We start from the raw sequence: 15,555 nt of genomic DNA on the forward strand, positions 1-15,555 counted from the left end.
TGACATGATCCAATTTTTTCGAAAAGCGGTAACACAAACTACGTTAACACGCGGGTAAAGGTCAAGATTCTGATTCCCGAGTCATTCGGAATAACCAGTTTACATGATTTAAGCAGGCAGAGTTCTGTTCTGTTTGTTTTTGCATTTCTGTTGTTTTGTTTGTCTTGTTTTTGGATATTGCCTCATACCTATGTTGTGTTTTTGTTTTGTCAAGTTTGATTTATTTATGTTGTGCTGTAATTATGTTACGTTTCAGTTTGATCTTGTTTGTGTTATGTTTTATTTGGCGTGTTTTATTTTTGCCTTTGTTGAGGTGTGTTGTGTTTCATTTTTGTTGTGTTTGGTTGCGATTTTTTTTTTGTCAGGTGTTATATGCGTTGCTCATGTTGTATTTGTATTGTTTTGCATTTGTGTTGTATTTCCGTTACGGTTCTGTTGTGCGGTGTCACTCCTCTGTCGCCCAGCTGCTCCATCCAGTGCCCATTTAACACACGCTACTACACCGCACACTTCAATAATTTCAACGCAACATGGATCATAAACACGTCAACACTTGGTGTGCTTTTATTTGCAAGATGGACAAGGAAGAGGGAAAATAGTAAACTGGCATAGTGTGGATCACTTTTTTTGTTTTTTTTGTTTTGAAATGTTTAAAAAGTGACCTTTGACAATCTCCACCCGAGCTCTATCACACATACATCATTAAGGCACATTGCCAGATTGAAAACATCACAGACGCACAAGAAGACAAATCAGAAGAAGAAGCAGCTAGCGCTCGTCTGTGTCTCCTCCAACGCGTGTTCATCCAAGCACAATTTCCAATTTAGAATCAAGATTTTTAACTTTTATTCTCCTATTATCACAGCTTTATTTTTGTAATATTTTTAAAAATGTATTTATTTTTTATTCTCGTGTCACATTTTTATTTTTGTAACATGAAGTATTTATCGTGAGGATTTTTAAAAAAAAAATAAATAATTTTTTATTCTCACACTGTCACAGATTTCGTTTTCTTCTTTTCTCTCTTAATATGACATGACTGTAACATAAAGGATTTGACATCCTGTAATATTACTTATTTTCTTTATTTCCGTTTTTCATTTATTTAAATAATTTGATTTTATGGGAGAATCTGATGATTTTTTTTTATTTATTTATTAAATTAAGAGTTTTTTCTTCTAATATTTGAACTTGAACATCTGCAGCTGTATTTTGACTTCATTATCATAACGTCACATTTTAAAATTGTAACAATTTGGCTTTATTCTCACAGTATTTCCGCTTTATTGGTTAAAAAATTCTCATAATCTCACCACTTTTTTTCCTTATCATGACATTTAGGTTTGATTGTCTTTCGATGATTAAGACTTTTTGTAATTTGCTGCTTATTTGTCGCTGAATCCTCATATTTCCACTTTTTTTTTTTTTTGCCATATTGTCAATCGCTCCAGTTCAAAATGATTTTTTTTTTTACTTTGTCTGTGATTGGCTGGCAACCAGTCAAGGGTGTACCCCCCCTCGCCCTGAAACAGCATGTTTGTTAGTTTTACGGCCCAATTCTAAAATCCAGTCCAAATGTTTCAGATTTTTTTTATAATTTTAATTTCATAATTTTACAATTTTTTCTGTCACGCTCTTTCTCCTTTTGCTTGGGTGAACACACATGTGTAACTATGGCCATTTCAATAAAGGGATTCTATGATTAGACTATTTCTTTTTATATAAAAAGAAAAGTATCAAAAGCAATATAATCCATGAAAATGTACATCTAATGTCGTTTTTTTTCATTTTTTTTTTTTGTACATGTTGTCCATTGCGCTCACATTCAGTCTTGTCCAAATACCGTCCCACACATTGTGCTCTTTCAACAATGGGCCGTACTACACAAAAAGGTACACACTAGAAATGCATACATTGGAGTATTATTATTATTACAACGAGAACCTACAAAAAGACCATGAGAATAATCATCATAACAATAATAAAAAGTCAGTGGGGAATTGAAAGAATCCGCTTCCATCATGATCCTATTTACATCATAATAACAAAGCTATCAAAAAACAAAAGGGTCCAAAAGATCCTCCTAAAAATGTTTTTTTTTTTTTTGTAGTCTACTTACATCAATGTCCATTCCATGTATTTACAAGCCTTTTAGAAAATAATTTAATTATAGTTACACACTTTCTACACTGCTCGGACCGGACAGGAGGGACGCTGCAACATTTGATCGGCCAATGAAACCTCATTGGCTCGTAGGGCCAAAGTGGGCGGGGCTAACAGTCTCAGGGCGTTTGGAGTTGGCGCGCGGTGCGCGGTCACAGAGACGAAGTGGTTGAGTCGACGATCTCTCGGCCGTTGCACACAGTCGGGACGTAGTGGGCGCTGACGGAAGCTGAAAACAAAGTAAAACCGCGTTTCAGAAAAAAGACATTTGCAATTTACCGACAAAAAGTCTTGAAAGGGATCGCGGCCAAATTATCATGTATGGCTTGATTGGTGGTAATAAATTAGTTAAGATGGCAAACAATGCAGGAAAGTTGAAAAATACAACTTTATATTGATTTAAAGCTCTTTTAGCCGTCCCTAATATTTTCACCCTTCCATATATCCATTTTTTTTTCACCTGACTGATTATTCTGTCAGGTGATGAAAATGAATTTGACACTCTTGGTAAAAACTGTCAACAGCAAATTCGATGTGAAAAATTATGCTACACAAAGCTTCAGGATGAAACTTTTGCCCCTCCACGCCCACGCCCACCACAACCCAAACCCTAACTCGAACCCTAACCTTAACCCTAAAACCAAATTTAACACTAACCTTAGACATCAACACTAACTCTAGACCCTAGCGTGTTAGCCAGCTGTATTTTCATTTGAATAATTATTGGCATTTACAAAGAAATTACTCTTGGATTCTTCTCTGCGAAGTTAATTTTTTGTTTTTTTACAAACAGGAGACTAGGAGCCGGACACCGCCAATTACTTTGTAAATGAGATTAAGAAATAAGAAATAAAATGGTTTCCGCTACGTGACTAATGTGTCACCTCCTCTATTAATGGCTTGGGTGTAAAGGACTTTTTATTTATTTTTTTTATTTGCTTTAAAAAGTTATATACTCTTGTTTTAAATAGAACTTGTTCAAACTTGGTTAAGAAGGAATTTCTTGAAAACAAAAGATTGTATATTTGTATAAAGTGAAGAAAGATTTCATTCCAGATTTTCTGCCAAAATAAAAGGAACAACCCATTTATTGAGAAACACAAATTAGAAACATTTCATTTGCTTTAGAGGGCCACAAAAAAAGGAGGCAGCGGGCCGCTAACGGCCCACTGGCCTGGAGTTTGACACCGTACCGTGAGAGGCGTAGGAGGCGGCGGCCGCCCCGCTGACGCTGAAGCGGTTGAGGTTGAGCCTGTGACTGGTGACGTTCTTCTGGGGCTGGAACATGATGATGTGAACCTTTGGGGCAAACATGCAGCCCAAAACCACGAAGCCGCTCAGGCTCACCGAGATGCACATGGTGGTCGTTTGCACCTGAAAGCACACACGTCATAGTGTCAGGAAAACCTTGAACAGCACAGTGCGACCTTAACTTCCCCCTGACCCAAATAATAACTTTATCCAGTAATGAGTTGTTGCTTTGTTGATTTTCTTTTCTCAAACTCTTACAGGTAAGTTAGTTGTTTTTTATCCTCATTTTTCAAAAATGTTCAAAAATTTCTGCGGCAAAAGGGCTGAAGGGTTTTGAAATGTCACAGAAGAAAATCGCTAATCAAATTGAAATCGCAATATCAGTCAAAAAAAAATCGCAATACAATTTTTTCCGAAAACCGTTCAGCCCAATGCGGCACCATTGCTATTAGGCGAATGATTTTTGTCTATCTCGTTCAATAAACTTCTGAAAGTGCATCGGTGACTGTGGCATTACAGTGCGGATTCCATATTTTTTCTTTCTCAGAAAGATGTCCGTGATGTTGATTTTTAGAACAGTTTTAATATCGGTTCTGAAATGATTGATATGTTTGTGTCTCGTGAAAGGCGGTAAGTACTCTGTAATCACTGGACGTGACATAGAAGATGGGCAGAAAGGCCAGCCAGATGATGCAGGTGGTGTACATGGTGAAACCAATAAACTTTGCCTCGTTGAAATTCTCGGGGCACTTCCTGGTCTTGAAGGCGTAGCTACATGGGAGACAATCATGTTTGAAATTTAGAAACCAGTGGTGGAAAGTAACCAAGAGTAAACACTTTATTTACTCTTCTTAAGTACATTTTTTTCAGGTGTGTGCACTTTACTTGAATATTTATTTTTCTGATGACTTCCTACATGTTCATTTTGTCCATTTGTCTATATTTCCATTTTTACTGAGGCCTTTTTTTTAACACTTTATTTTTCAAGTATTTCTAATTTTACTAAAGTAGAGTGTGACAAATTTTTCCAACTCAGTCAAAAGCAAAAGTCACAATTACACTGAGTAAAAACCTTGACTTTTTTTAGGACTGCCCAAATTAAAGCAAAAACTCAAGTTTAATTTTTAAAAATATTCACGTGATTAAATATTAGAACACAGTTAACTCAGTTTTATTTACTTCAAACATTAATTTGCATATCTGGCAGAACTATATGTACTGTATCAGTTTGCAGAATTGATTTTAAGAAAAATGCCTACAAAGATGACTCCATTTAGATTGTATACGAGGATCAAAGAAAGCTATTAGAACGGTCTTTCAATTAAAATTTATTTTACTTTACTTCCAAGATGTTTTTCAAGTAATTTATTATTATTAGTATTATTAGTAGTAGTATTTTTATTATTTTTATTATTATTATTATTAGTAGTAGTATTTTTATAATTATTATTAGTAGTAGTATTTTTATAATTATTATTATTATTATTATTATTATCATTATCATTATTATTGTGTTACGAGCTTCCCAAAAACTACTAGTTGAAAAAAAATTAATGTGATGTTTTGATTATTTTTTTTTTTTAATGTCTGATTTCTATTCATGCACATATTTACTTAAATATGTGAAACTAATCAGTACTTCTACTTTTCAATTATGTCTGAAATTCTACCTAAAAACATTCAACGCCAGTACTTCTTCTATTACTGTCTAAAGAAAATAGCCAACAAACATGAGGGAAGGACACTTACACAGTACACAGGATGACCAGGAGTACGTCGTAGCTGAGCGACAGCAGCATGCTGGCGTCACGCACGTTGCACTTGAGGATGACCGTCTGCCGGCGCTCAGGCAGCGTGAAGCGCCGCGTGCCGGGAACTTCCAGCAGCAGCCACACGGACACCATCACCAACTGCACTGAAATCAGGCTCAAGCAAATGAAGACCTGCGACGCAAAAGGAAAAGCCTGGGTGAGGATCTCAATGAACCGCGTCCCCAAAGTTGATCATTTTGGCCTCTGCTGACCTGAGAAGACGGGCTGATGAAGCGCGGCCTGGCAGCGCCCGCTCCGTCCTTGACGCCGCCGAAGATCCGGGCGATGCGGTTGGTCTTGGTGAGCAGCGCCGAGTAGCAGACGGCGAAGGATGTGCCCAGGCCGAGGCGGCGCAGGGCGCAGATGGCCGGCGACGGCTTGGCCAGGAAAAGGAAGGTCATGGCGTACGACATGAAGACGCCCAGGAGGAGGATGTAGCACAGCTCGCGGCCCGACGCCTTCACCAGTGGCGTGTCGTTGTGGCGGACCAACACCCACAGCACCAGGCCCGTGCACATGAAGCTAAGATTTAGCAAATTATGCATGTGTATCAGTTAGCGTTTGTGGATGCAAAGAATCAGGAATGTACACTTTTTTTTCCCGACAAGTTACACATACAGGCCGATAAATTAAACGCTGGTTTATGTTGGCTCGCTGCAGAGCTCTATCTCTGGTGGGCTCGTAACCCTGCCTGCAGAAGCAGATTGTCTGATTGGTTCATTGTAGTAGCCAATCAGCAGTAAGCTGCCTGTTTGCTTTTTCACTTTGAGTCACACATAGGGAGGAAAGGAAACAGACTGCCGAAATTTTAATAAAAGTCACTTTACTACAACTCACAACTAATAGAAAACTATTTGCCATAGTAAACTTTAAAGAGATGTTTGTTTTCATTGAATTATCAGACATGCAGCTGAGCCTGGGAGCTCCGTGCACTTTTTGTTTGGTTTTTAAAATTAAGTTTTCTATTTTCTAAGATCTAAAAAACATGTTGTAAATAAACATTTGCTTAAAGGCATTTAAATTAAATTTTGGAGTTTTTATTTTTCCAAAATGTTGACACCATCTTAACCCTTTTTTTTCAACAAATGAATATCGGCTTCAAATATCGGTTTCCGGCCCACATAACTACGAATAATTGGTATCGGTATCAGTATCGGCATTGGTATCGTATCGGTATTGGTATCGGTATCGGTATCAGCCCTGAATTGAAGAGCGTGCCTCCATCATAACCAAGTGAGCAGCATAATAATTTTCTGGATGTTCAATCTGCTTGGACAGACGTGATGCATCGCAGCCGTCATCACTCACCCAACACAGGCGATGGTAATGGGCCCGATGGCCCACGCGTCTTCCCACATGATGTAATCCTCGGGGAGCTCGTAGCATGACGCCAGGTCATCGGTGGGCCACTGACCCGGAGCGCAGGGCGAGCATGTGAACTCGTCCGCCAGATATTCATGAGGCTCGCATGCGGTGCAGATCCAGCAGCAGTACTCGCCTGGGACGCACACCGAGAGAAAAATAAAAATAAATGGCGATAGGATTTGATCTGCTCGAACCGATCAAGTGCGGTGAAAATGCAAGTAACGGCTCTCTCACCTGCCTGCATCTTCTTCATCTCGTTGCGCTCGCAAGGGTCGCTGCACTGCGAGGTGGGCGCCGCCTCTCTGGGCCACTGAATCAGACCGCCGTTAAGACTCAGACTCTCGGCCCATTCTCCGACCGGCACGTAAGCGTAGCGCTCGCCCGAGTGCTGGTAGCTGAAAATGTTGTAGCGGCCCACGCCGTCGCCCTGGGAGTCAAACTTGACGACCGTCTCGCTGCCGGCGGGGGAGAACGGGGCTGGAGACGAAATGAAACGATGAGTGGACAAATAAAAAAAAAATCACCCCATATTCCGGCCTAAAGACACACACCTTTACATGAGTACAGCCCATGAGAAAGGGAAACTACAGTGTTTACAGCGTGAAGTGAGGGATTCGGGGACTTCGAAATTGAGCATTCCTATCTATGTCCTATAAATTTATCGCGTATCGCTCATGCAGTCACATCACAACAACAGAAGAAAGAGAGGACATCAAGATTGGAAATCCAGTCGATATTTTGAGTTTGTGTCTGCTAAAGAAAATATGAAGGTTCGTTGTTCACACTGTGCTGTTGGTGGCTAAAGGTTAGCTAGCTTCAAAAACACATCCAGTTGCTTAAATCCCCCCCACCCAAAAAAAATCGTGGATTGGAGCCTATTCAATCTTAAAGAGAAAGACACACAAGACTATGTGATTGGAGGATATTTATAAACAACGTACATTATACATGTTACATTTTGCCGTTACAACATTTATTAACAGTTTATTACAACGTATTAACAGTTAAATATGCCCTGGCAAAAAATACTCCCTTTATTTCATATTTCAAGTCTTGAAAGATGTATTTAATTATTATTATATATTTTTTTATAAAACCAGGTTGTCAATTTATGTAACAGAAAGTCCAGAAAGACTCATTTTTTAAAGCGAAAATATCGGTCCACCAAATGTCTGAGGTGAATTTTTCCAATTTTACAGGACAAACTACAGACTGAATTCTTTCACTTGAAGGAGAACCTGGAATTTGCCGGAAAATGTTTCAATTCTAAGCATAAAACCTTTTCGTGTGTCAAGAACCGATAGGCATGAATTCCGTGTCAATCGGAGAAACCGTTGTCAAGGAGCTTATTTATAACTCTGCAGACGGTGCAACTCGGGCCCCCATAATAAAGTCGTGTCCGTGGTCTGTGAGGCTGAAAAACTCACAGCGAGACGTTTTCATCAAGTATTTGCAAAGAGGCTATAAACGCCTGCTATGCTTGGCCATGTCTGCCTCTATCAATGGCCTCCAATCTGTCCCCGAGGCAACATCGGCACAAAAAAAAAAAATATCACGGCTCCGCAATGAGATCTGACAACACCTCATACCGAAATGCGTCGTTAACAAAGGGCCCGTAAAATCATGGAGGCGTGGAGGCAGAGCACGAGATCCCTGGGCATCGCTCTTGCTGCCCACTCGCTGATGGAATTGGCTTCGGGGGCTCCTCTGTGAGGGCGCTACGCCGAGGAAAAGCGCCAAATTGGTTTGTACACAAGTTGTTAGGAGAGGATTAGCGTGGACCCGGAGGACATTCAGCTAGATTGGAACATTGGCGGCAAGCAGGAACGGTAATGGAGAAGCCCACCAGGAAAAGGACGACCAAAGGAGGGCGGGACTGAAACAAGGTAATGTCAGCTGTGACACCAAAATGCATAGGTGTCAAACTCCGGCCCATGGGCCAAATTTGGCCCGCAGTCTAATTATATTTGGCCCAAGGCTATACCAAATGACTACTATACCATTTTATATTTATATTTTATGATGATAGAAACTTACAAATTGATAATAGTAATTTTAAAAACTAAAAATCTTATTGCATTAATAAAACCATTTTTAATACAATTTTTCAATAAAAAAAAAAAAATCAGCATTTATAATTTTTTAAAAAAAATTAAATGCTGGCCCGAGTTTGACACCCCTGTCGTCAACTCACCGATTTAACAAAAATGACGTGGTAGCAGCCAGGACAGAGCAGAACATGACCTTTGCCCTTGCACCTTTCACGAGAATCCATCACTGATTCTCCATTATTTGCTGAAAAGTTATTTATTTATTTTCCAATAGATGGCACAAGACGCTAGCTTTGATATATTTTGAGTAATAAAATTTGTACTCAATTTCTGCTAGCACACGAAGCTAAAAAAAGGTGGCACTCGATTCGGAAAAATGAGTGAATTATAAAAGCAGTAGCTGCAAATATGTTCCATAACCAGTGAGCAGATATTTCCTCAAAGAATTTGCGAGGTGTTTCTAATATTGTGTCCCTCTCCAGCCACTGACGGTTGTCGTTTGTGTCTAGGCAGACTGCTGGCTCAAGCGTGTGTGTTGGACGGCGCAAGCTAGCTGGCACCGGGCTGTGAGTGGCATTTAAATTGAAATCTCGGCTAGTGTCGAAAAGCTGCTCCAACGGTGGCGAGAGTTGGGACTTTTATGAAATCCATAAATCACGGAGACAACATAACCCTCACGTCTCCGTCACAGGAAATTCTCCTTGTCAAGTCTATTTCTGAGTTTGTTTTTTTTTTTTTTTGGGGGGGTTTAAATGTCGGGGTGACAGTTAAATGAAAATGATTTAAATAAGCGCGGATATTATCTGCAGACGAGGAGGAGGAGATCTGAATCCATTAAGCTGCCAAGTTGGCAGATAATAAAGTCTGTTAATAACACTAAAGCAATAAGACAAGCCGGGCCCGCCTCCTATTAGACATCCATACTCGCCACCACAACAGTTGGCCGTTGATTATCATAACGGCACCTTATTAGAACCCATGCTGAAGCCTAATTAGTGTGTGAGAAACAAAAACTAAAGAGAGGTCCCATTTTATGGAGCATTAGCCATAACTAACACCAAGGACCTTGCTTGAGTGACTTTTTTTTTTTTTTGCACAGCTTGTGAGAGGACTACCGAGAACCTCCGAGGCTGACAGATGTTGAGTTGCGTTCAATGTGACCAGCCATCACACTGCCCGGCAGTGCTTTGGGCGACGGCCTAACGCCAAGCGCTGATATTCGCGCTAACCCTGAACCGGCGTCAAAATGGCAGGCTGATGTCATGTCCAGTAGCGTTAAATTTGGGCCCCCTCTGGGATTTCGCGTCTTTGTATAGCGACCAAGCCCTGCCGTGAATCGTAAAAATCAGCAAATAACTTAAAAGTTATATGATTAATTCGCAATCAATATAATAGCAGAAGTTGAACCCCAAAACGGATCACGTAAGTCGCGTGTTTAGGAGCATTTTGGCAACTTGAGGTGAAACAAGTCCTCAAATGAAAGTGTTTTTTTTTTTCTGTCTGGACGTCATCAGTTCAGACAGACATGTCAGGGAAGCTGCAAATATATTCAAAGAACACGCCCCTTCTGCAACGGCTAACTTCAAAATAAAGCTGAACAAATACATTGAGTCATTGATGCCTATGCAATAGCCTTTTTGATCCTCATGGTGGCAAAAACGGGCTGGCTAGCTTGGCTTTTACTGGCTAGCAGCTAGCTGTTAGCATTAGCAACAAGTGCTGGCTAACCCAGAGGTTTGAGAAAAAAAGTTTTTAACCTGGATTTAAAAACATTTACACTTGGTGCTGAATTCACTCATGTTGGCATCTAATTCCATTTGTGTGCAGCATAACGACTAAATGCAGCCTCACCATGTTTACTTGGCATCAAAGTCACTCTTCTGTTTGACATTCTTGATTCTTCAGAAAAAATAAAATACATTTTCTCCGCTTTTTGGTCCGAATCCAGAGTTTTGGGCGAAACCAAACCATTTTATACATTTTTTTTTTTTTTTTTTGCTTAACCATGCTTGCAGATGGCGTTAATCGTAACTTCTCCACGCCGCTCCTCGACAAAAAGCTGCATAACTTTGTATTTTGCGATGGCCCTTACCACCATTAAAACAAACCAACCAAAAGAATGTCTAAAAGCATCCCACTTAGTTAGAATTCAAAGGTGTTTCCGAGCTTTTATTCGCTCTCCAGCGTGCAGGTAACAAGGGAACGACACGCTTCTATTCAAAAGAAAAGCTACTGGGTATAAAGGAATAGGCTAAAAAAAAAAAAAAATGAAGGTCAGAGGTGTGATTGTGATATCTTAGCATACAGTGATAATGTAGGATGAAGAAATTGTCACTCATAAAAAAAAAAAAAAAGTACCATGAGAGCAAGCGGCACACAATGTCCTACAGCAAATATCCAAAATGAGAAAGTGCTTATTATTCCAGATTAGGGGTGTGGTGAAAAGAAGCTTTTCCATTCAGAATGAGTAATTAATTATGTTCTCGAGCATGTCAGGCTAAGTCTTGCCCAGGGGGGGATTGTGGGTATTAAAGGAGGGCAGCGAGAGAGCGAACAAGAGATAGCGAGAGACGACGACAAAGGAAATTAGTGGCTGGAAAAAGTCATCTTAAAAGTGAGGAGATTAAGGTGGCCGCTTTGACTTTTCTTTGTATGATGCAAATGTGAAATGGTAATTAGGCGGGAGGATAGACAACATTACAATACGTTACGAGAGAGTACCATTGAACGATTCATTGCATTTGCAGTCAAATCGCCATATGATAAAATAATTGATTGATTGCCGCTAGTTTCCGTACAGATCACGGGTCAAAGATGATCCGTTGCAACACTCGTCACAAGTCCATCCGAGATGGATGGAACGGAGAGATGCAAGTCACTTTTCAAATTAAGACATTTTTTAGCCTCTAATAAAAAATAAACCAGAAATACTGTAACTTTTTAATTTTTTTTTTATCTGTGCAGCCCACTGCGGTCCGGCCCAAAGTGGCCCGCAGCCTGGTGGTTGGGGACCTCAGCAATTTGCAAGTGATTCTGAGATTAAGTATGGCACGTGAAAGAATCAGTGCCTAACGTGTCCAGTTCAGTTGTCTTTAACTTTTAAGTTCATTACATTTGTATGTATTCTTTAAGAAAACATTTATTAACATTTATTTATACAGCTTTCATTTCACATCCATACAATGCATTGTAATTAATATCGATATTAATATTAATATTAATATTAATATTAATATTAATGTGTTCTAAATTCCTGCAAATTTTATTGACACCATATGGAAGGCGCATTGTTACAGCTCCAGCTGTGGCAAAATGCACAATACAAATAAAGTTGTACTGAATTGTATTATTCATGTTGTCAGTCACACACCGGCTTAAATTACCAAATAGTGTTCCTTACAAGTCAGGGCATGGGTATACAATATGTAAGCATACACCTGCTCCACAGAAAACATGAAGAACAATCAATGCACTTGAGTTGCTATGGCCAACATTTCATAGACAAAACCCTCTTTTTATATTTACTCCAGAGAGTTGATGACCTTAGTACATCTGTGGCCAGTGCACGGAGCATAAAAGGGACACACTTCCAGATCTGAACCGGGGGATGCACTCATATGTCACAAATGTGCACACACAGATACACACAGTTGCTATATTTGTTCTCCCTGCGGAGTCAGTCCCTGGGGGGCGGGGGGTGTGGGGGCGTGAGGCATAGGGGGGGGGGTGAACAGCAGCGGCAGCACACAAGGGCGGGAAGACTAAAACAAGGCAGAGAGATGCATTGGCGGAAAGGTGCGTTAGGAAAGTAGCTGAGATACATGAGACAAAAGGAAGACTATAAGAGGAGCCGGGAGAGGGGTGGGGGTGGTGAACTGAGAGACAAGATAAGAGCAAAGAAAGGTGGTGAGTGAAAAGAGAGAGGATGGCGACAGAAGGAGATATAGGTGGCGGCGTTCAATAGAGGAATGCTCGAAGGACGGATGGACGGAGAGAGAGATGAAGGAGGCGACAAACGGACTGACGCAGAGAGGTGGCGAAGGCAGGAGAGCAACCTTGTGAAGTCTGAGTGGGATGTGCTGTTTTTGAATGTGGCGAGAGAACACTTTCTGGGTGTGAAAAAGGAGGAGGAGGAGGAAGGAGGGAGTCTGAGAGAGAGCGAGCGATGTCGAGGGATGGAGGGATGAGGAAGAGAGCGACAGAGACGGAGGAGGAGGAGATGAGGAAGGTTGTTCTCCAGCATCCAAACGTCGCAGTAAGCTCTCTGCTGCTCAATATGGCCCCGGAGGCACGCCGCCTCTGCTAATACACACTCACCACACATACACACACACACACGTGCACATTCTTATATCATCCATATCTCAAATTTCATCTTGGTACCATAAAGAAAGGAAGCTTTGAACTCAGAACCTCAGAAGTGTGAGGCAAATGTGCCAAACACCAGTCCTCCTACAGTTGGAAGACAAGTATAACATAAAACCCGCAATATGCCGTGAAAATCACTTGTGTGAATCTTAAAGAGCAGATCGTCCTCGAGCATGAATCTGGTGAAGTCTGACAACCCCATAATGTAAACACACACAATTGCTTTGGGTGAATAAAAACTGACATGACTGACACGTGAAACGCGAAGCACTTTTTTAGGTCTTGGCATGTAGCTAAGTTCACCGACTGCATGAGCTACAGAACACAAACCAGCTGAAGTAGAAAATAAGACTGTGACAATATTAAAACTCAGCTTGGTCCCCATAAGTACATGACAACAAGTTAGGCTTAAACACAAATTGTTAACTTTGTCCTGACAGAGCTATGAGAACAAGTGTGTATTATACACACTTTCTAAACTTGGTTCCCATAAACATTGGAAGAAAATTGCACAGAATTTGCACAAAATTATATGATTGAGATACAACATCACTTTCTCTCGCTCTCAGAAATCCATTTGCTGCAAAATGCTGAGTGGCTAATAACTCTGGGAAACCTGTAGTCACGGTGCCAGGTGAGGAAAATAGTACAACTGTTTATCTTCCCGTACAGCAACCATCCATCTATTCTCTGCATCACTTTGCCTGTTCAGGGTCACGGGTGCTGTAGCCAATCCCAGCTGACTTTGGGTGAAAGGCGGACTACACCCCGAGCATGTCGCCAAGACCGGCAACCCTTCACACTCATTTACATTCCATCACAACTGAATTAACCCACACTTTAACTTGGTTCTGATAATGAACAAAAGAAAATCACAGCTTAAACATATGTTCTAAACTTGGTCCCCATAAACATAGAAAACAAACATAGCTAAAACACACATTTTCTTTGGAATGGATGAAAACTGATATGATTTAGACATGCCATGTGAATCACTTCTCACGTTTTGGCACGCAGCTCCTCCTCAAAGTTCTTCTCTTTATAGGGCAATGAATTCATGTTTAATTCCAACAACCACATCATGTGATACAATACCCAAACCAAGTTAAAATCAAAAATGAGATTGTAGAAAAAAAAAATATTACTTGGCTCGGGCTCCATAAATACATGACGATAAGTACAACTAAAACACACACACTTAAACAATTATATAATAAACAATAATCACGTCTAAATCAGAAAGAGTCTTTACTCGGTCCCCATAAAGGGATTAAGACAAGTAAACCTAAAACACACCCATTCTTTTTATCGAAACTAAAACTGACAAGATGGAGACATTTTGTGTAAAGGACTTGTGTAAAAATATTAAAATATTTTTATTTTTATATTCACGCAGCACTTTTTCAAAGCTCTTCTCACCTGCGTAATGAATATACATTAAAGTCTGTCAACTGCTTCTTGCGATACAAAAGAGCTAGACTGGAAAAAAAAAAAAAAGACTGACTGATTTAGTACTCAGTTTGGCCCCCACGACGATTGGAAGACAAACTAAAACACATGGCTTGGGTGTCTCTCATGCATCATCATTATTTGTGCTTGTGTGGGTGTTCTTGTGTGTGTGTGTGTGTGGCTGTGTGATGTGTTTGCTGCAAATCAGAGGAGGCGAGTGGGTGGTTGATAGCTGGCAGAGGTGTGTGTTTCTGTGTGGGTTGCGTGTCTGCAATTTCATGCTAGTTTAAAAAAAAACAAGGAGCCTGTGTAAAAAGCAAACAAACAAAAAACAGCTTTTGTCTGTTCGTATATATATATATATATATGTGTGTGTGCATAAAGTGTGTGTGTATTTGTGTGTGTTTGCCCAGAAACGTGGCCCTTTGCATGATCGACCAGATGACTCTATACAATTGGCAACACTGTCTGCTTGATTACCATAGCAACCGGCAAGATGAACAGAATGTGAACACACACCGCATGCAGTAGCAGCAGTGCGCCGAAAGCGAGCCACACTCACGGACTGTTTTCAAACGGCGGCCTGGCAATCTTGCCCGCCTCTCAACACTTTTAATACTTCTGTGGACTCCAGTGTGTGAACAGCAATGAAAAAGTTGCATTTTAACGATTACACAACTGTGTCACACAAGTCAATCCATCCATTTCCAATAGTGCTTGGCCTCATTAAGGTCGCGGGCAGAGGCGGGGTGGCTATCGGGAACACGGCCATCGCAGCATTCTCCGAAACTGGTCAAGGATTACCGAATCATCAATTTTTTATTTATTTCAGACAGGTTATAAATACTTTTCACAATTTGATATGAACAGTATGTTGGGCACTCAATTGTGAAAAAACAAACGGCAGCGACTGAAATCAAAAAGCTAAATCCCAGTTGAGGAAATGCAAGGTCGCTTCCATACAGAAGAGGGAAGCTCTTTGGAGGGTATTTGTATTTGGAGCGCACTTGTGTCGCGTACACCAAATGCACTAAACCTCTCCAGTAATTGACAAATGTAATAGGGTGGCTTTGTGATGAAGTGCTGCTTCCACGAGT

The 15,555-nt window shown here is 40.5% G+C and overlaps 1 protein-coding gene across 1 annotated transcript in view; it reads right to left on the bottom strand.

The window, feature by feature from the left end:
• Positions 1-531: 531 nt before the first annotated feature.
• grm3 (glutamate receptor, metabotropic 3) overlaps positions 532-15,555 on the bottom strand; it is a 33,942-nt gene continuing 18,918 nt past the window's right edge. The window contains exons 7-13 of the mRNA XM_088298061.1: positions 6,825-7,067; positions 6,534-6,723; positions 5,438-5,747; positions 5,164-5,357; positions 4,053-4,185; positions 3,357-3,537; positions 532-2,392 (exon numbers count right to left, since the gene is read on the bottom strand). Of these exons, the coding sequence (XP_088154187.1) occupies positions 2,316-2,392; positions 3,357-3,537; positions 4,053-4,185; positions 5,164-5,357; positions 5,438-5,747; positions 6,534-6,723; positions 6,825-7,067 (1,328 nt within the window). The 3' untranslated portion in view covers positions 532-2,315. The remainder of the gene's footprint in view (positions 2,393-3,356; positions 3,538-4,052; positions 4,186-5,163; positions 5,358-5,437; positions 5,748-6,533; positions 6,724-6,824; positions 7,068-15,555) is intronic.

The sequence above is a fragment of the Idiotropiscis lumnitzeri genome, chromosome 6, assembly GCF_059441095.1.
Source record: "Idiotropiscis lumnitzeri isolate Australia: NSW breed Sydney's pygmy pipehorse chromosome 6, RoL_Ilum_1.0, whole genome shotgun sequence".
Classification (NCBI taxonomy): domain Eukaryota; kingdom Metazoa; phylum Chordata; class Actinopteri; order Syngnathiformes; family Syngnathidae; genus Idiotropiscis; species Idiotropiscis lumnitzeri.